The sequence below is a fragment of the Syngnathus leptorhynchus genome, chromosome 21, assembly GCF_054491065.1.
Source record: "Syngnathus leptorhynchus isolate UIUO chromosome 21, UIUO_Slep, whole genome shotgun sequence".
In the NCBI taxonomy this organism is placed as follows: domain Eukaryota; kingdom Metazoa; phylum Chordata; class Actinopteri; order Syngnathiformes; family Syngnathidae; genus Syngnathus; species Syngnathus leptorhynchus.
The window spans coordinates 3,614,777-3,636,028 of NC_141215.1; the positions used below are offsets into that span (position 1 = coordinate 3,614,777).

The window sequence follows — 21,252 nt, forward strand, 5'->3', positions numbered from 1 at the left end:
ATTCCCGTTACTATTAATGTAGGATTTCTAACCTATTTTCAAATACGCGTGAGATCCCGCATGCATGTCAAGACATCCAAGAGCAAGACAACAAAGATCGTATCGCATGATGAGCTTTCTTGACAGCAGCTCCGTCTTAGTTATTTCTGCATAACATCTGCCATTCGTCATACTCTGACATTGTTATTCAAGCCCTCTCATTTGGCAACGAATGATATGAATCATTTCACTTCTACTTGTGCGGGGAAAAAAGTCAATATATTGGGTTTGGTTTTATTCACCTGTGCTAGCCTTACCGGCTTTTCAATTTCTAAAAGAAAAGTATCATGCATGATGTATAATGTATGTCTATTCATATACACATATAATTAATATGTAAAAATAACTGCAGTGCCTCCGTTGTTATCACGCCAAACAGACCCGTTGAGGCTTTCCACACCCGAGAAAACCTCAAGTACTCTACTGGACACACTTTTGATAATCTGGCAACCAGTACTGCTATTTCATGGACCGTCTCGTCTTTTACAACCCTGAAACGAACATTGGCTAATAAATTTGTGGGTGCACCCGGGATCAAGATGAAACCCACCCATCGCGGCGACCCCGCTGCCCCTTGTACTCTTTGCCCTCAATTACCAACAGCACTTTTTTGGCATTCACACTCAGGGTAAATGATCATCACTTTCTCCTCATCAACTTTTCGACAACTTCTGCCCAGAGGCTAAAGAGCAAAACAGTCACTGAGTTCAAAATTGAGTTCACTTCAACATCATGGTCATTAGATCACATTTGTTCCAGAGACATATGTTTAACCAACAGTCAGCATTGTTATACCGCCACACTTCTCGCTTGTACGGCAATCTGTCACCCGATGGCCGTTTCGTCCTCCCACTCGTTGTCAACAACATCTGGAAAATGTAGTCAAAATAGCTTTTGCATTAATTCATTCAAGACAGAAATTGTACATTCGTTCCTTGTCACAGTAATTTGCATGTCCTCACATGCAAATGTACAAGCGTATGAAATGATGGGGAAAAAAATACATTGATTATTGTGTTTGAGCCGTCCAAAACAATTAAGAATGTAATTAAATAAACTGGTTTTATAACGTGTAATCACTGAACATTTAGAAGAGACAATAACCGTCGTTGTGACTTTCCACTTGATTTCCTGTTCACTACTGTTAAAATGTTACAGTCAAGTAAACACTAGTTACTGAAAGCAGAATAGCCGCTAGCTGATAACGGATCTCGTTGCGAGTAGCCCTTACAGTCTCTCCACCACCGGCAAAATCAACAATCCAGGGTCAGCGAACACCAAAATAAACTAAACTCGCGAAGGACTCTTGCTATACATCTGTTCATCGACATCCAACGCTTTGTGCGGGCTCTCACTGGAGCCTCCGCACACAAGTGCTCGATGATTCAAACTCCCACACTTTTGTATAAATAAACTGCAATGTACAAACATACAGCAAATTATCTGCATGGTGTGGACAATGTATTGTAGATAACAAGACCTGCACCAAGAACTACAGAAAACGGTTTTCTTTTTCGCAAAAAAAAAAAAAATTATAAGTCGGGGTTCACTTAAGTTTGGATACTCTTGAGTCAACACATAAGAACCATCTTGTGTTTATATTTGAACGGTACATGTAAGAGGAGTTTCTCCTCAGGGAATGTAATGGTTCTTTCCAACTGACAGAAATTGATCAACATTACAGAGTTATATGTTGTTCTCACACAGTTTGCCTTTTATAGACGCAATATAAATGTATAGACTGTTCCGACATTGATTGATATCAGGCAATCCAACGACTAGTTCTCTGGTGTAACATCAATATGAGAGGCGATTGTTCCCGGTTCTATTTTAAGGTTGGTTGCTTCAGAGACATTGGGCCCAGGCATACCATGACAACTGACAGGGAGTGCGAGCCAAGACACTGTCGCAGCGTCCTTCTATCCCTGTGGCGCTGGCATGGCACTGCGTTAGCCCACTCGACGAAGGCTCGCCTCTTAAGTAGCCTTGTCTCGGCTTTAGAGGCAGAGCATGCTGAGAACTGTGAAGAGGACCGCGTATACTCCCGGGACTTAAGTGGGCTCTATTGTAGGCACCTTTGTCCTTGTTGACTTCTGGTAGCTCAGAGGGAGTCTTTAAAAAAAGCATATATACGTCACTGCAGCATCGACTTTGTTGATTTATAGCAAAATAACCACAGAAGGCCTCCGTGAATATTTTCCTCCGAATGAACATCAGTCAGAATACAGCAGCTGCTTTCATATTAAATACTAAGTGTAAGCCCAATGCATTCCAGTAAACATTGTTAAGACTTCCCATCCTTGAGTGTTCCATAGATGTGCTTTATTGCATTCTTTAACCCTCAAAGATCTTCCGTCCATTCCAAAACATCTCTCCAACATGTACATCTTCAACACCTTGACTGCATTGGGACCTTCAGTATCCAAGAACCCACTAAGATCCTAGTGATCATCTTTTCTTTGCCATCATCTGACAGTGGATTATCCGATTCCTGATCGACAGAAATCTTAGGAGCACCCCAGAAATAAGTCCTCTGCCCACTTCTCTTTCTGTCAAAATTCATACATAGATGATTCCACTTGTTTGTGCAGATCAAGACTTTTCCATGACTAATACTACCACCCACCCATACTTTGTAATATCTTGGTAGTCTTTTTCATTTCTGGGAATCTATCTCCCAGCTCCCAGTACTTTCTTCATCCCAAGGAAGAGCTGATGATACAATTCTACGATCATCCATCACAGTCTGTTTTACTCCCACAAAACCTGCTCTGCTTCCTCCTGACAGTCTGCCATCACTTATCATCCCGCAGCACCTTCACTCCAAAACAATGCCAGCTTGTTCAGTCAACCCCCTCTGGTATGATCTGGCACGTTATCACTTCCCTTTTCTAGTTTTACCTTCTTCCTCCTCTTCATCGCTCTCTGGCATTGCTTCAGCTTGTCTATCTTTACCATCCATTGGTCAATATGAATCCCTCTTTTTTTTTTTTCCAATTCCAGAGTAATCTCTTTCCCCAAACTCCCCAATTTACTTCAGCATCAGGTTTGTATTTCGTCCTGCGAGCCAGCAAACTTGGCTGGATGGCATTTAGAATTCTACCGAGGCAGCTTTAGCCATACAGACTCAGCTCCACCATGTGTGTCTTGTACTTGCAGTGCTCGTCACCGAGTGTGTGAAGGAAATAAAAATAAAATGTATTAGCTACTTCAGCATGTGCAGCAACCTCTTCGTAGCCGGCAACAGAATAGATCTATCTTATTATTTTCCTCACAAGGTATACATTTTTTGACCTTTGTGGCACTTGACTAGTCTACTTTATCTTTTGATCCATAGCCTTGACCCAAAAGCTTGTGTTTTGTCGCGTTTCTTCGTCTTTGTTTTCATAATCAAAGCAGCAATCCAGCAATGCTTCATTAGTTGACTGTAATATCTCACCTGTGTCCCCACTCATTGTGTTCCCTGATAATGAACACTAATAGAATTAGCTTCTATCAAGCCATCTCATTCTGCGCATCCCTCAGCTCCGTGTTACAGCTGCAAATCGGATCATATTTAAATCGCAGCTTTTATGACCATCAGAATTTTTTAAGGTATGTACAAATGAATAATAAAGACAATTAAGATGATAGTGAACTCAAATTATATTAATTCGAAACGAGTTGTTTCTAATGATGGAGCAAATAAAGTTGAAGGTGATATTGTGGCCTTTCAATTTTGAGCTAATAGATAATTCCGAGCGACATCGGCTCCTGGTATGTTAGCAATAGAAAAGACGTCTAGGAAGTGAGTCTTCACACTCACCTTCCACACACTCAGTGGGCCAAACATTCAGTAATTACTTAATAATATTTTTTTTTCCCCAAGTCCAATTACCCGTGGCCTATTCTTTTTGAGCAGATGTATTTTTCGGGAGGGGAAAAAAAAGTATAATTATCCCTCAGTGCCTTTAGCAGAACCGATGACAGAATGCGATGATGAAAGTATAAAAGAACACTCATCAGTGTCTTAACACTGGGGGTCAAATTTCATCGTGCTTTGTCTGTTAGCTAATTACATGCGCGGCGCCGTAATCGTCTTTCAGATATATTTGGCTGGAATGTCACTCATCACCCCCTTCCCCTTTTTATCATCTCAAGTAGTATCACTAAATGTGACCATGTTTATTATTATTAGGTGAGAAGAGACATAACAAAAAAACTTGAAGTACATTTAAATTAGTAGCTGGAAATTTCACACACTGCTGCACTACAATGAATTGCCTCATTGGTCTTGACATGGATTATTAATAGTGCTGCAAGACCGTCGGACAAATTCACCTCGCTGTCATCGAATATACAAAAAGAGAAAATATGAGGGAGAATCGTAAACATCGATCCGCAATTTCAAAGTTCGTATTTGAAACCTGTGGCGATAGAGGTTCCTTGCAAGAAGGTGGTTTAATATTTAAGTGGAAACCTTCAAGGTATTCACTGGAGTTTTTACAATGCTGCTTCCTCATTTATGCATTAACACATTTGTAATAGTGTATGGGCTGCCATGGAAACAAATACAGGTCTTATTTATTCACTGAAGGTGCAGCATGAGGTTTCGGTGTCTTACTCAAGCATGTTCCATTACAGAATGATTGCGGGGGATCAAACTTTCCACTTCCGAGATGCTGACTCCATGACAATGCGTGCATAAAAACTCCTGGGGCATTCTTCATAACAATTGGTAGATATTGCAAATAGATTTCCAGCCACGGGAAATTGAATCAATATGTACTTGTATGTTATCTTTTTTGCAGAGTGGCGCCATTGGACTCGCTTAGTATAATCGTGGTTCGATATTTGCCGAGGCATATATAACAGATAAATGTAAAGTGATGCGTTGCCAAAGATGTTTTTTCCTTTTATTGTCAAGCCCTGCAATTTTAGAAGATTGTGAATGCCCTTATTCCTAGAAACTACACAATTGTATTTGTTGTCACGAGGACGCAGCTGCTCTATTTAATTCTCAACGCAGGGTGAACGGCAGTAATTTTTAATGCCCTCCCAAAATATTTTGTCATGGGAGGGGCTTCCCCATTACCCCACCCCCCATCTCTGCACACCCCTGCTTGCTATCATAACACCATTATTGCTTCTTATGCTGCACTGCAATGGATGGATGGATAGATGTGATGCACAAGATCGATAAGCTTGCATTACTGGACTTTATCATGTCAATATTTTAGGATTAGACCCACCTATGAGTCTATAAGCAATCTCTATATTTCTATATATGACATATAGTAATGTGCCATCTATTTGTACTTGGAGTGAGGATGGTGTACAGTAGGGACAGAGACATCAAGTGCCCCAGGATGAGCAACAGCTCCGGTCCCCTGCGTGCTGTTCCAAGTACACACTCCAATCCTTCAAATCCACTCCTTTAATTCTCATCTACCCCCTGCCAACCCCACTCTGTGATTGGCTGCTGGCTGCATGTCAGGAAGAAAGAGCTGCTGTGTTGAGGCCGAAAACTCGGGCACAATCTGGAGGGGGAGACGACAACAAAATACCTCCGTGGAACATTACATGTAGGGACACTCAACAGGAGACGTCAAAGGGATTTTTGTTTTTGCACATGGAGCTGAGTTCCTTCTGCTTTTGCAAGCTCTGGCTACAGCCGTGATTGCGCGTGTGTCGCTGTAAGCAAGTCCCGCTACTCTTAATGAGACTGAATGTGCAGTCTTGAGATTTAAATCTTTCCATGGAGGAGACATAGCTGATCCGCTTTTTGCTTTCTGGGGCTGGCCGGCTGTCGCTAGCGCCACATCCCGCTAAAAACTCTTCCACGGCAAGAACTGTGATGAAGGAACCTTAGATATTTGTGTGCAGCAGTGGGAGCAGCGTGGGATCTTTTTTTTTTACGCTTCTTAATTTTTTAATTTATTTCTTTTCGAGATCCGAAGGCTTTTATCGGACGCAAGTGTCTTCGACGGCTCTGCATCAGGTGAGTTTAAATCCGCAGTTTTTCTCGAGCCATTAGCTCAGTGACCTTACCTCACCAACCCCCTTTTAAAACGCTCACCCTGCGTTATTTTGGGCTGTGCTTCGTTCCACTTCTAGAGTCATGTTGTCGAGGCGCAGGGGGGGAAAAAGAAAACATGCATGACCATTTTTGGCTTTACGTTAACCAAACCACCACAAACCAGTAAATAGAACAGGCTGAGGGGGATTAACCACACATGGGCTTAGCCAGCTGTCCCATTCCGAATGCATTCATTCATCCAACCTGCACGTCAATGGATCGCGTTTAAATAGTATGCTGTACAGTAAATCTTATGTCGCGTGCTTTTTTTTTTTTTTTACCAGTTGACGTAAGACATGTTGCTAACAAGTGGCACAACGATAAAGAATAAACATATTTCTCAATATTTAGTCAGTATAAAATGTCAATATTCATATCATACTTAACACCACATTCAATCATGATTTGTTGTGTGGATAGTTATGCTGCCACTTGTCACTTGTGTGAAGTTTTGTTTCTCATTATCATAGAATTATAGAAAATAAACAAAAGGATGTCATACATACTGCAAAATTTAATATGGAAAAATGTGTGAAGTCTGCCCATACCAACCACTCATACTTGAGACAATTAGCAAATCTGATATTAAGTCTTCCTCAGCAGTGGATTATATATGTATATATTAGTGCTGTCCACAAATCTGTGGAAAATCAATTTGAGTCACTATATATATATAAAAAACGTCAATTATTAATGCATAGGATTGAGTCAAAGTATGTGCATCAGAAAGTAGTGTCTTCACAATTGTTTTTTTCATTGTGTTAAATTTAAAAAAAATTCAAAACAACTAGGTTTAATATTTTTCAGTATCTATGACGACTAAACTGGTATCGTTTTGGAAAAAAAGTGGTATTGAACATCCCTCAGCGGGATAGTACAGCTGTACAGACAAAAATGAAGAGTTTCACAGCTTAATGAATCATTAAGCTGCAGTTAAAGTATTGATCATTTTTTTATAGCATCAAGAATTTACCATATGCCAGCAAGTATTATGTTTGCTTACATGTCCTCTGGCACAGTTTGTGCACAAATGTCTGTCGCCTAATTTGCTATAAGACTGTGACATCAGTGTCATCTTTTCTAAAGCGTTTTGCATCGCATGTTAGCATCAAGCCCGACATGTCTTATCTCATATTACTCGTTTGTATTGATTTTAATATTCGTAATGGGAGCTCGCACCTCATTGTTATGAGGTGGGGAGCCACAACCTGCAAATGATAATAATAATAAAAATGTCAAATTCATTATCTACGGTGATACTCACAAGTTGTTAATCTATTGTTCTGATACCAACACAGTGCAAGTTAATTTAGCTCCGATTATGTGGCTGCTGTAGATTACTGTAAATGTGTACCATTTCTTGGCAGCATCCAGTAGTCTTGCAATTGTTGGCTATAAAAAAAACAACTATTGGTTTATTGTGTCGTGCTGATGAATGTGCCTTTCTTGAAATTAATATTCTTTATGGCAATGCCACCTCATCCTCCTGACTGACCTGGGGAGCAACTGGAAAACACATTTCATAATTAAAACGATAATCACCGGTTATTGTTTCAGCAGTCGCGTGATTTATCGAGTAAAACGATTACACTGTAGGGCTCCAATTAATGATTAAAAGTGATTGTATTTTCTCACTTAGGCGCCGCTCACTAGTTTGGAGTTAGTCATCATGGAAAAATGTGACTATTGACCACCAGGTCATTTTTGTATTTATGGTCAGCACATTCCATATTGATTTGAAGAACATAATTGCTTTTCTTATATAGGACATAAAGGGCTCTATAATTTAGTTTTGTTGACGGAAAAATGTGTCATTATTTGCCCAAGAAGGTTTCTGACTTGAATGTTTCAGTATTACTTCTGAGAACCTTGAACATGGTTTCATTTTTTTTCTTAAATTATGACAAAAATCTAATCGCAGACTAGATAGCTTTTTAAAAGTTTTTGTACCTCGCCTTTTATAACATATGGGGTGTTTGACTTTTAAGGTCCTTTTTTATGCTAAAACATTAAAACAGTCTTTAAACACTCTCTTAACTTTAACGGTGAAAGTTGCTTTGCAAATAAATAAAACGACTTTATGCTTGGTAGCTAACCAATCGGAAACTTGCTCGGTGCAGACTTGAATTATTAATACAGTTTTAATTGATAATTGATTCAATTTCGGAGTATTTGACGTTTGAGTTCTGGCTTGATGTTAAAATTGAAGTCTTTAAAATAGTAAGGCTTGACTGTTGTTAGAGTTTTTTCTTAGTTATTGTAATTGTTTGGTTTGATTTTGTATTTTAACCACACTAAGAACTATCTGAGTCCTCTGTGAGAAGTACAATGTAAAAAAAATTGACTTTATTACATTTTTGTAACAGGTGGCAGTTTGTCTGCTAGCCTTTCGCTGGCTGGCTAGCTAAGTTTCTGTGTAAATTTAGAAAACTTTTTTGGGGGAAAAATCTTTTAAAGACATTTGTTGTGATCAGCTTTTGAGGTCCATCAAATATGTTATCTTTCTCAATCTCTTGGCTATTTGGTGGCCAGCTAGCTAAGATCATGTTAATTTAGGGATATCCTAAATTGCACTTGACATCATATATTTACTGCCATCACATTCGACATGTCTAAAACAGATTTTGCTTTTTAAGACGGGCTGGTGAAACGAAACTAGCTATTAACTATGTATACTGTTCGACTATATTGTAAACACAATGACGTTTTCCCCAACCTCAGTAAATGATTGCTTGCTCAGAAGGGGTTGGTCACCTTCACATAATCTGGAGCGACCTCTGTGTCGTCTAGCTATATTACTTGTCCATATTATTTCTGTTTGTCTTCATTAATGAGAGCGTATAGCAACTCTCGTGGGGATGTATGGGCGAAAAGCAAACAAGCCTGTTCTGTCCACTGCTTCATTGATTTCCCTGTTCATGCCCGGCGGCCTTAAACAGGCACATTTCAAGCGATGCACTCATCACCATGTAATCACCGTGGATGGCTCGCAACTTAATGCGGCCCCACTGAAAATGTAGCCAGATGAAGCTGATGGAACACTTTGAGTTCCCCTGAACGCCACGTCACCGCTATATTAGTCAGTTAGTGCTAATTATTGTCACTTTCTGATGCTAAGTTTGGACTCGAGATATTATTCCCCGCAGGTCTGGCATTTTGTTGTATAACTTTTGGAACTAGCACCAGTGTAAAATATGCAAACATTATGTCATCCCTCACCGCGTTGTCCTTCCAACTGTTTGCTGGTTCAGTGCGACTGCAGTGAGCGTTGAGATAAACAAGTCATTTACCAGAGTTAATTGGAACTGCATGATAGCATGTCCCTCATTGGATTTATCGCACCTACTAGATTTCTATCAATATCATGTGACTCCACCAAGGCGTACAGAAAATATAACGGCGTTTGCATCCAAGCGTTTGGGTTTCGACATTTTTGCATATCTTACAAGACAATGTTATTGCCATATGCCTAGCTGTCCACATCAAAGTTCACAGATCCGTACGACATTATCTGTCAGGACAGCCAGACGAATCTAATTTCAACGGATCGCGTTGTCTGATAGAAGAAGGATTTGGAATACATTCCACAGCCCAGAGCAAGCTACATCCGATCGGGAACACATCTCATCATCATTGCAATATTATGCGCAAAGGACCTATATCCCTCTGAGCAAACTCATCACGTTGCAAGATTAAAAAAAAAGGTCATTATGATGCAGTAATTTGAGTAGAGATGGAATAAAATATTGCTTTTATAGTTGCTAATGACTAATTATGTTAATATTGGTTACTGAATGCCCTATGAGTAGAGACTGATATATGCCCACCAGGTCCACTATATATTTTTTTAAGGGGGTGAGCTGTGAAATGTTTGACAATGGGAAGATGGTGTAATGTCCCTGCATGTTCTCAACTCTTGTTTTGGTGCTACTAAATCTCCAAAGCGGGCTTGTGAGATTTCAAAGGTCTTTGTGTGGTTGGTGCATGTGGCAAAATCAATTTGTCCATTACAGGAGTAATCAACAATCAATTCCCCAGAATTGACAGAATTCCTGATCAATTCTTAGGCTAATGGATGATTATGCTCATCTGTTGAGATCAGGCAGGCCCAGGTCTTTGCGTGGCCTTATTTGCAATGTAGTTGGAGCTCGACTGGGTTCATTTAGCATAAATAATAAACAAAGGGAGGGGGTGAAAATGCTTCATAAACTTTGCAATGTATTTGTCATGAGAGTTGCTATCATCATTATTATTATTTTTTTAATGAAATGGCTTTCATGGCACTAAAAATGTTGGGGTAGACCTGACATTACCTTACAAGCTGCTTTAAGTGTGACCACACTTTCACGTAATTGCACTTTTGTATTGTATGCAGTGTTGATACATTAATATCCACAATCATTTATTTCGATCTAAAGTAGATTAAAATCAAGCCACGAATTCGAGTGCCAGTATGCATGCGGCATTTCTTGGAGCCGAGCATCGATACATAAAGCAGGCTATAGAACGCTGCGCTAAACGCAGGTGTACTGAGAACATTGCAGTCAGTTTAACGATTGGAGCGTGCATCACAGTAAGTATCCCAACCGGTATTATTTCTGCTATCCTCTATTGTGGCGGCTTTCCAATTAACCTTTGACTTTGAGTCTATGATCCTGAGATTATCTCGCTTGTCCATAGCCAAATATGGAATTAGACAAATGTGTCAAAATGCTTGGTTAGGAACCTTGTCCAGATGTGTAATTCGCATTTAGCTGTGATAGGAAAGATAATGATCTGATTTTGATTAATGGGTGAGCTCGGTCTGTTCTTGCAATTTGTCATCGCAATGGAAGTCAATGTCGTCGAGTGATATCTGGTGACTGATTTACGTCTCCTGGACGTAGAATGAATCGTTTGTCCCCTCTATTATCCAGCTTTGATATTTTACAGAGCTATTGTGGTGCTGCTAAAATAATGGTAATATGTTCTGTCATCATTCTGTGGTGTTGTCATGCAAGAGTCATTCGGCAACTGGTTACCAAGCTGGTTTCGGCTTATGTGTTCCTCTCTCATAAGACCAGTTGTCTATGAATCAGCACACAAATGTCCAGGGCCTGTTAATTTTAGTTAGTACAGGGTGTGATCCTGTTCTTCTGACATCCTAGAGCGAGTGACCAGTCACATTTCTCCGTCAGTCTTGGATGATTAGCGTTTAGCTAATTGTCAGTCATAGCTAGCTTTTGCCTTTTTCAACCGATCAGCTCATCCGTGTTATCATTACCTCTGTCAACTACAAACGTGAGGCGCAGATTGAGGAATTTATTTTTAAATTTGTGGCTGTTGCAATCTGTTCGCCTTGGGGCCGAGTAGAAAAGTGACCCACTTGATCCAGCACCTGATGCTATGTTAAAAACAAATGTTTGGATCTGGCTTTGTAATATGAATTGCTACCACCTACGTGATTTGCTTGGAGTAACTTGTTTACCTCTGTCTCAAATAGATGTTCGTATACTGCGTGCTCATCTATTCGCGGCGCCAGTGATCCAATATGTCAGCACAGCGAGACTGCCAAGTATAAAGGATCTTATCAAAATGTTGCACTTTTTAGAAAGCAAAGCAAGTTGAGCTCGTGGCAGAAATGGTTTCCCAGGCGGCTCCAGCAAAACTGCCGTCTGTTGATGAAGGCCGATATTTTAGCAATGTGATAAAGGCAGTTTGAAGGCAAAATGAAATGAAGTTTGTCAGAGAGCAAGCTGCTCTTAGATCAGAGGGTCAGCACACCACATGGTAGATAAACAAATGAGCTCATTTTAAATGTGGACAGAAGCGTAATCGGCAGTCGTACTGCAGACAATAACTGTGTTGCCAGGTCCGAAGTCATCTGAGAGTTCATGAGCTGTTTTGAAAATGGTTTGTGATAATTAAAGCGAAGCTTGTACTAAAACTTTTTCACAATCTTTGTATCATTAGGATGGTTTGTAAATGCAAATGGTGAACTCTTGTAACTGACATATTTGTTGAGCAGCCTCAGGGCCACACCCACCAAAACCTTAATTAAGCAGACATAGGCAGACTCGACACCCCAAAAAAATCTGAACTAAAAAAAGCCCTTTGGATGCTATGTGAAGCGTCTTCAGCAAACAAAAACGAATCCAGTTGCCGTGATTGAACCTTTGAGGACCCTGTAGAGCAGTTTGTGTGGTCAAGTGCGAACCTAGTAATCAAACGATTGGGCACTAGATTGAAAAGTCTGGTACAACTCCAAAACAAAATAGGGTTGAAAAATGTTATATAGTGCTCTCCCACCAGTCCAAATGGAAAATGGAAAAAAAAAACTGAACTTGAATCAAATTTACTTCACTGTGTAAGAGAACTTGTGAAAACACACTATTTTTAATAACTGGCCATGGATTACAGTTATTGAAGGAACTCTGAAAAGATTGCGAAATACAAGGTTAACACATCGAGATAGAAAAACATCCACCCACACATTCCCATCTACAGGCAAGTTTGAGTCTACAGATACTTAGCGTACAACTCATACGTATTTTTGCCCATATAAAAGTACAAGGGGAAGGTCACGGCTCAGAGATATTCTTGCTTTAACGTGAACCACTAATAGTATTCTGCATCTCTCTGATTAGTGGAAAAACAATATATGCTATGCTATTATTCCATCCTCTCTTAGCGCTGCGAGCAACTTGCAAAAGTATGTTTATTGCCAAGGGCCTCAACGTGACAGCTCCATCCCTTGGTAATGAGTAAGACTTTAACAAATGATTCGAATCATCACGAAGTGAAGTTGTCAGTAACTCCCCCACCACCTAATCCAGGCCACAACACTTAGCACAAGGGGTAAAGTAGGGCAAGAGACTAAAAACAGAAATGTTGTCGTCGGTGTCTTCCACATTCAGTCTCTGGGATGACAGAGTGATGAGTGACAGTTACAACACCACAGCATCCAAGGTAAAAAAAAAAAGAAAAATGAACACATTGATTCTTTGCTGTCTGGGTGCTGTTCTCATCTAGACAAGGCAAGAAACAAACATCAATCATTTTTTTAACCTTAATGTGAGCAGCAATGCTCTTATGTCAGAGTGTAGCATATCCTCTGTTAAACTGCCGGATGCAACCATTAACAAAATGATTTTCCTGACAGCCAACGATGGGGGGGCGGGACAACCGTCTCTTATTTCTCATGGGAGGGTGAGAAAGGGGGGGGGGGGGATCAATCTATGCCTTGTAGTTTTTTAATGACATACAATTAGAAACATGAACAATCGGATCATGTGATAGGCAATTAGCGAGGGATAGAGTGAGAGGGATGTACAAATGGTGTCACGCCCAGGAGGAATTCGCCAGAAAGCAACCTGACGAGATCCAATTTCCATATTTTTGGTACTTGAATGTTAGATTCGCAGCTGGCGTTCAACCGGCGACTCTCCCAACAACCTTCAAATCAGGTTCTGATTTTTGCACGCCAATGTCGCACAGTTGACTACTTATTTGTGTACCCCAAAGCTTAGGTCGCTAAGGTTGTTCAATGAGATAAGATACTAAAAGCAAAGTAAAAATGGGGTAGGATAGGAAATACAGAAATCCTCTCAGAAACGTGCCATGCTATCTAAAGTGAGATAAAGTGACTATGATTTAAACTGAATCTTACCTCTGAAGACTGTCGGTTTACATCAGCGAGGCGTAGACCACATATCGCCTCGCATTTTCCTCATTCAACTGTGGCCTTTTGCACTTGGAGTCTGTTTCATTCCATTCCGTGCACTCAACTACTGTGATTGGATGGTAGGCTCTGAGTGCTGTCCAAATGTTGTGCGCTGATTTCACCCCGCATCGGAACACACCGGTGACTAAGTCGTCTTCCGCTGCTATTTTGTTATGTTGTAACTTGCATTCACAGATATTTGGAAAACTGAGCCAAAGGAAATAATGGAAGTTGAGTTCATTCTGGGTTCAAAAAGATCATAAAAGCAATATTTATTGCACAGGCAAGAAATGGACTCTCGTTCTTGTCTTAACGCAGCAGAAAAATAAGATGAATAGTAGTTAGCCTTGTTAGCTCGGCGCCAGTCTAAAAATATTCATACAAGGAGGATCACGGAACTGCTAGCACCAAAATGTGTAGAACTGAATGCGAACATTAAAATTAATTAGCTTCAACATTTTTGACTGACACCATGATTTGAGGGCTCCAACATTTTTTTGATAAATGCTCGCCTACCTTTACTAATAACGTGGCACTGCTTTGATTAGAATAATGACTTTTGCCCAACAGTCACTGATATCCTTCCATATTCGACCTTAATGAAGACATTTAAAATGCAGACCATACTCCTTCCCGCCCACTCTGATCCCAGTTTTAAATGCACTCCTGGGAGAGGCCATCCTGTCTATTATGCTCGCAGACACAGTCGGTCAAGCCTTGGTCACCTTGGTCTTTTTGAGTTGAGCGTGTGTGTGCATATTTCACACCTCTCCTGCTGCATGTAAGTGAATCGCAATCCTCTCCCGTGGCGGAGCATAACACCTGCAAGCTGGCGATGCCTCTTAAAATGGAACTCATGCCTAAATGACGACAATTTGGCCGAGCTACAATTACAGACAATACAGAAGGGAGGGAAACTTGGAAAGGAGAACTACAGCTGAGGGATGCAAACCGCCTACTTTAAGGTTACAACTCTAATTACGTGCAAACTCATGAGACACACCTTGAGGGAACGCGAGGTGCATACAGATGCGGCCGCCGTTTCGACTGGCGGTGGTCGTTTTGAGTCCACCGTCGCCGCTGGCAGTGAAGGATGGGAACACAAGCACATTCTCCATCCTTGGCAAACAATCAAGGAAGTTTTAAATAGTGTAATTAAACCATAAAACCTGGCAAGGAACCCCTTTTGATTAGTTATTTTACAACAGCATTTCAATTACAACTTTTCCAACGTGACCTGAATATTTGGACTCGGAACACCAACTAATTAGCTTTTGCTACATTTGAATAATTAACACCCTCATGTCACAGATCAGAACAAGGCTGTTGAAATGAAAGTTGTCAGATGACTGAGTCATCCTTTGAATATCGTTGTAGTTTTCTGAAAACAGTTCGAGGTGCCACAAACACCAATTGGGCTGAATGACACTTGATTGAAAATGGCATTGAGGAGACGGGAAATCATATTAGCGGAGCCTTGGTCGTCACCCTCCTCGGCACGGGAAGCTGATTTGCGTCGCCCCACTCTTGGCCACGGAAGATTTGTGTGCATTTTCACCTCCAAATGCCTTTCTGCACTTCCCCGGTTCCAGTGACATCCATAATGTTAGAGCTGCCTTTGTATGGGAGCGCACACGTCCCTCTCTACCATAACAGAATACTAATGAGTATACAAGCTTAATGAAATGAGGACAGCCCCGCCTGCTCAATCAATATATTTTTCTCCACTGTCAGTGTGGCAGAAGTCATTTAGTCCGCACTATGCTCCGTACTCCTTTCCGCAGAGTGTTGATTGTTTTGACCCGTGGCCACTCTTGATTATCATGTTGAGAGAGAGACAGAGACTCTCGTCTTTTTGGGCTCCTGCAGAAGAGAAACAGCTCACCGTTGTACTCCTGCTTGGGTAGGCGGCAGCCATAGACTCTCTTTTGCCTTCGATATTCATCCTGGATTGTGGGTGGACTTTCTGCTCCATTCCGTTCGGCAAATGAAAAGCTATTCATGTTACTTCTTTTGAGTCACTCGGCTATTCTTGCGTCCTATGACACAGCTACGGTACTTCAGTTAAAACCACGTACAGAGAAAATGTGTCCTCCGCATTTTCTGTTCTCTACCACGTAGGGGACGACTCAAGATCATGTGATCTTGATCGAGGGAACTGACTAGAAATGGAGTGGATGGAAAACTGGAAGAAAACTATATGGAAATGCCCCAAAGTCGTGTTGAAGGCAGAAGGGTATGCTCTTGAATGATGGCATCAACTTTGCTTTATTCATAAATGCATCTGAGCGATAGACTGGCTGCCTGTCCCCGAGAATACTTCAGAATTTTTTCGTCTCTGCCGCAATAGACAGCGCCAAAAGTCCCCCCCCTTCCATTTATGCTAATAGCTATAGAGATTCAAACAGTGATATCTTCTTTAACCGAACTCTAAACAGAATTGTTAATATTTCCGCTCATTTGATTGGTTTCAAAAAGCCCCTGTTGTATTAAATTGCAGTTGATCTGCACCTTCACATCTAAAGGAATGAAAGTGTTCCTTTTTTGGGTGTAAAACAGGGTGTCACCTTGAGCTCTCAGATCTGTCGGTAGTTTAATTTTAACTGTGACAGCACAAAAAGAATGTGGGGGCAAAAATGCTAAGCCTCTTCATCAGCTTTCATCTGGGTAATTTGAGGCGTTATCTGCAAATCGCCTCTTGGCCGTACACGTTTCTTTGTCTCAAACTTGCTGTTGTCTCAACTCTTCCATTTCCTGTACTCTCTGATCAGCTTTGAGTGCTACCTGGAAACTGTCGTAACACTGTCGAGCTGCTTGTTATTCATATTAACTGTTAATACCCCCACTCAAGAATCCCTGATCAAATCACTTCAAGGCAACACAGCACTAAATTATGCTCTACTGTCAACTTAAGTCTAAAGTGCCATTTTGAAACTCGTGCATCTTTCAAGCTGATACGCCATGTAAATGTTCCAAATAGGATATTACAAATTTAATGTCAAGTAGCCAACACTCTGAAAGAAGAATACAAGTGTCTTTACGGTATAACATTGATTGCAGTCCCCTCGTCTAGTTGTTGAGAACGAAAGTGTGAGCTTTTCAGTTTGTGTAAACGTGCACCAAAAAAAAAAATCAAGCTTGTCTTAAAATACCAGCTAGGCATCCATCTCTCTGACACTGTTTATGGCACTAATCATCTGACAGCAACCACCGGGGAAATGACCTGTTGTACATTTTGTCAGCCCGCAGCGGACTGTTTATTGAAAAACTAGCCCGGTAATCTCTCCAACAGGATCAAATATACTGGAGCTGATTTCTGATGGAAGACCGCCTATGAACTGAGCCAAGCAAAAGAAAACTGTCATCCAAAATAGCACCAAGTGATGAACTCGGTCAACTGCTGATTTATTGTGCAGTCAAACAACACTGCCTGACAATTATGCGGGATGGAAACTCAACGTACTCGGTCATTCGGGACACTTTGGCCCACCGGGGCACAGTTAGCAGCAGTAAACCCTGACGTTGCTTACAAATCACTCGCATGGACCGTCATCTGGATGTGTTGTAAACGGCGAGACCGGCTTGAACGAAGTTTGACAGTTGAAAAGGCAAAAGAAGCGCCGTGCTGCTTTACAGTTGTGTTGACTTAAGTTAGAGTGCCCTCCAGCCACTGGAGAATTACGTAAAACTTGCCACTCAACACAGAAGTTGAGAAGAAAAGCGCTCATAATATTGTGACTATATCCCGACTGAGTAAAACTTTTACCCTCTCGCCCTTCAAGAGACGTTGTGTTTTGCAAAACATTAAGGCTGCATGGCAGCTTCTGTACCGCAATGGCGTTTTTGGCAGGGATGATCCGCTGGTTGAAGAATAAATAATTTGGGGTGTCTTTCTATCCAATTTCTCTCAAAATACAATCCCAACATTTGTTTTAATCATACGCCAAGAGCCTTTGAGGTCTTCCGTCTCAGCGCACAGTTAGATCTGACTTCTCGATGACCTCCTCTTCAGTCCAATGCCTTGACAATGTTGTCATGTCCAGACTGTGTCCCGTTGCCAAATGGCAGGGCTTTCATTTCTGACACCACATACATACTTTCTCAACAGACAAGGACCCTGCCACATAATGCAGACTTCTGTCTGACAGCCCTGGACCTCGAGAGTCTGTAAAATCAACTGTCTGCTAGACCCTTCTTCTGTTGCATAACTTGAGAGCGCTATACTAATCTGAATGCTCAACCACGTCACAGGGGTCATTGTCTTGTTTTGATACCTCTGAGTACCATGACACTATCATAGCGTCCTTTCAAGGGTTGCAGAAAAAACACTGTATACGTGCGCGGTTGACTTTCCAGACCTGCAGCTCTGTCCTGTTGGAGTTTATTAAAAGTCATATTTTGTCCTCTCGGCATGATGTCGCAATAGAGCGTCTACCTGCAAAGAGTCAGCATACAGGCATTATAGATTCACTGCTCTCTGGAAGCCGAGCACAACAAACAGCAATTCCCCCTACCTGAGTGCATTCCTTCACTCTTCTCTCATTGTTACTTCTCCCTCATCCATTTTATAAATGATTAAAGACAGCAGCTATGTAAAAACCCAGTAGATAATTGAAACACGCTTTAGCTTTCAGAAGCCATTATTGCTTTGAATTTAAATGGAGTCAAATTGAACTCAGATGGAATGGAAAGTTTGCACGTCACCGTTTTAACAAGGCATCGCATTTTCCAAAGTTTGCAGCATCTCGGGAGGACTTGGCTTTTCTTACCCGAGTCATTAAAGTTTGACTGAGGAATGAGATTAAGGTAAATTAAATGGCGCGTGTTGTCTTGCCTCTTTCCGTTCTTTGACTACAGAGATGAGATGTTTGAATAAATTAAAAATTGGAAAATGCCATGTTATCTTTCCTTTTGGGCTTTTGTTCCGGTGCTGTGGGGAATGCTTTCAATACTTTTCATCTCAGCCATCAGGCTGATATGCAAAAGTTGCATCAATAATAAACTGAAAAGGAACTCAGGCGTTCGGTTCGATGGAAAGATAACAGTTTGTATATCAACACGAATACAAATCAGTGTAACATTGGGAGACAAAGTAATGTTGAAGGTGCTTTGTGCTTTGCAAAGTCTCAAGTGTGTGTATGTGGGCGGGGGTGGATGAAATAAACACACCAAAAGAACAAACGGTAAGGAAACAAAACAAAATAATAAGTAAATCCATACGCAAGCTACCGATAACTTAATCGCTCATACATTTACCAGTTAACGCTAGCCAAACTCAACATTCTCATTCAATGACACCCACGTCACTCACCAGGTCAAGACCCGCCTTTTTTAAATCTTATTCACTTTAAATTACAGTTACAATGTGAGGCTGGTTAACCCCCAAGTGAGCAAAAAAACAACAACAATACTTCCATTCCACACACGCTTGCTATTGTGCTTAATATGCTAAATTAAATTTTAGCGTACTATGTGATTAATTGATGGCTTTGCTCTCAGTGTATCTTCCCCATTGATATCTGTGGGCAGGCACTTTGTCTCGCGTATGATAATGAAAGTCTTCAGTGTTACGATTGCCATGTAAATCAGAGCATCCAGCCGAGCGCTCGTATCACACGGGGGGGTTAAAGATCAAGGCGCTACCGAAATGATTAATAGTTGGCCTATCAAAGAAACGTTTGTCTTACTTGACGGACTTGTTTAATCTCCTCCGACCTCTTTTAACCTCCAGTCGAGTTTTTACCGTGCACACTGGGCACTATAAAAGAAGTTTGTCAAGGACAGGGGGGGGGGGGGAGTACTGAAAATAGTCTTATTGTTCCTCCTGGATTTTTGGGCTTCACCGGGTGACATGATGCTTATTAGATTAGATGCTTATTAGAAAATTCCATCTGGGGTATTATGACTAACTCCTTTCCTAATTGAGGATTACCAGTTCTAAGCAAAGTTGTTTAAAAAAAAAAAAAAAAAACTGACCTTGTGGAGTTAAGTTTGGTATTTTGCCCACACTCAAAAAAAAAAAAAACCCCTCAAATTGCCATTTCCCATCTGTCTAGTATATGGGCTTCAAACTTGGGAGCAATCAGACAAAATTTCCCCTGGAAATGACCAAAATGACCATAAAGTGGCCACTTTAAACCAAAATGTTCGACTTCCTGTGTCTTTTTTTTTTCAGACCTTTTGTATGCCTCTATTCCTCATGGACATGCCTACTCAATCTCATGTCAAGTGAAACTTAGTAACAGCCAAGCCGATGTGAGATTTGTTTTGTTTTGTAAAGCGCAAAATACGAATGCATAATTTACACTACTGCTGTTTTTCTTAAAACCACATGCATATGCAATTCACCGACACATCATTCAGATGAGACCGCTTGTAGGAACAATGTGGTGTGAAGTTGGTAAATGTGCTGAAAATGTAATGGGGAAAAAATACATCATCCCCACCGCCATTAAAATGTCATAAAGTGGACGGCAATGACAGCATTGTCAAACCGGTGCTTTGCACTCTAACCCAGTTTATCTCTCCTCTCCCCTTTTTTAGTGCCATGAATCATCGTGGGCAACAGCTGCTACCCACATAGAGGTCACCCCACCTCTCTTTCCATTCGATTCGGTCCAGAGGATGCTGGGAATGTGTCGCGGACGCAGGAAGTTCCTGGCGGCCTCCCTCGCCCTACTCTTCATCCCAGCGCTCACTTGGCTCTACCTGTCGGTCGGCAGCTTTCAAGGTAAATCCTTCGGGACGGCTGATGATTGCAACTGATAAAATGTTACCAGGTCAGAGCTAAAAGGGAGTAAATAAGTCATCATAATAGAAGAATACAATTGTATATTTGGGAGAAAACTATGATGTTGGAATTTTGGAAAAAAAAAAAAGCTATGATTACAAAATTCATCTTTATTATCAGGAAAAAGTCATACATCAACAATAAAATCAAAATTACATGAAGAGTTTTGAATAAAAAAAAAGGAATAAAGATTTATTCGGGTCACAACGGTCATTTTTGGAGGAAAGTCTTAGTTTTGAAAACATTCTCTAAATATTTTTAAATTGAAGTCATTTTCAAAAGTGAAACTTTTGAAGCAATTTGACTCTCAATTGTTGTTTAGTCAGACAACTGTGTAGTTGTTGTGTTTTTTAACACTCGCGGCTCTACACACCTTCAGGCATTAGTGTATATTTGTATGGAAATTGTTGCTTGAGTCACCAGTGTAGTGATTGCTTTTATCGCTTGAGGCTTTTTCCAAGCGTTTGCACCTCTCCCATGATGTCGGCCTATCTATGTAATGCACCAAACAGAAATGCTGATGCCATCTTCTTTGCGCTTTTAAATTGTGGAACCTTACAACAAGCATGCTTGGCACCAACTTCAGGAAAATACTTAACAGAATCATTCTGTTGGAACTCTGGTCTAAAATCATGGGAAAAATAAGTTGATAGTTTCAGTATG

The 21,252-nt window shown here is 40.8% G+C and overlaps 1 protein-coding gene across 5 annotated transcripts in view; it reads left to right on the forward strand.

Annotated features, from left to right (window-relative positions):
* large1 (LARGE xylosyl- and glucuronyltransferase 1) overlaps positions 1-21,252 on the forward strand; it is a 112,249-nt gene that overhangs the window by 63,058 nt on the left and 27,939 nt on the right. For 4 of the 5 annotated variants that reach the window (XM_085902023.1, XM_085902024.1, XM_085902025.1 and 1 more), the window contains one exon: positions 20,343-20,529. In XM_085902023.1, the coding sequence (XP_085758149.1) occupies positions 20,343-20,529 (187 nt within the window). Of the gene's footprint in view, positions 1-5,516; positions 6,020-20,342; positions 20,530-21,252 lie in introns of those variants that run through there. The other variant, XM_085902027.1, reaches the window with a different exon arrangement.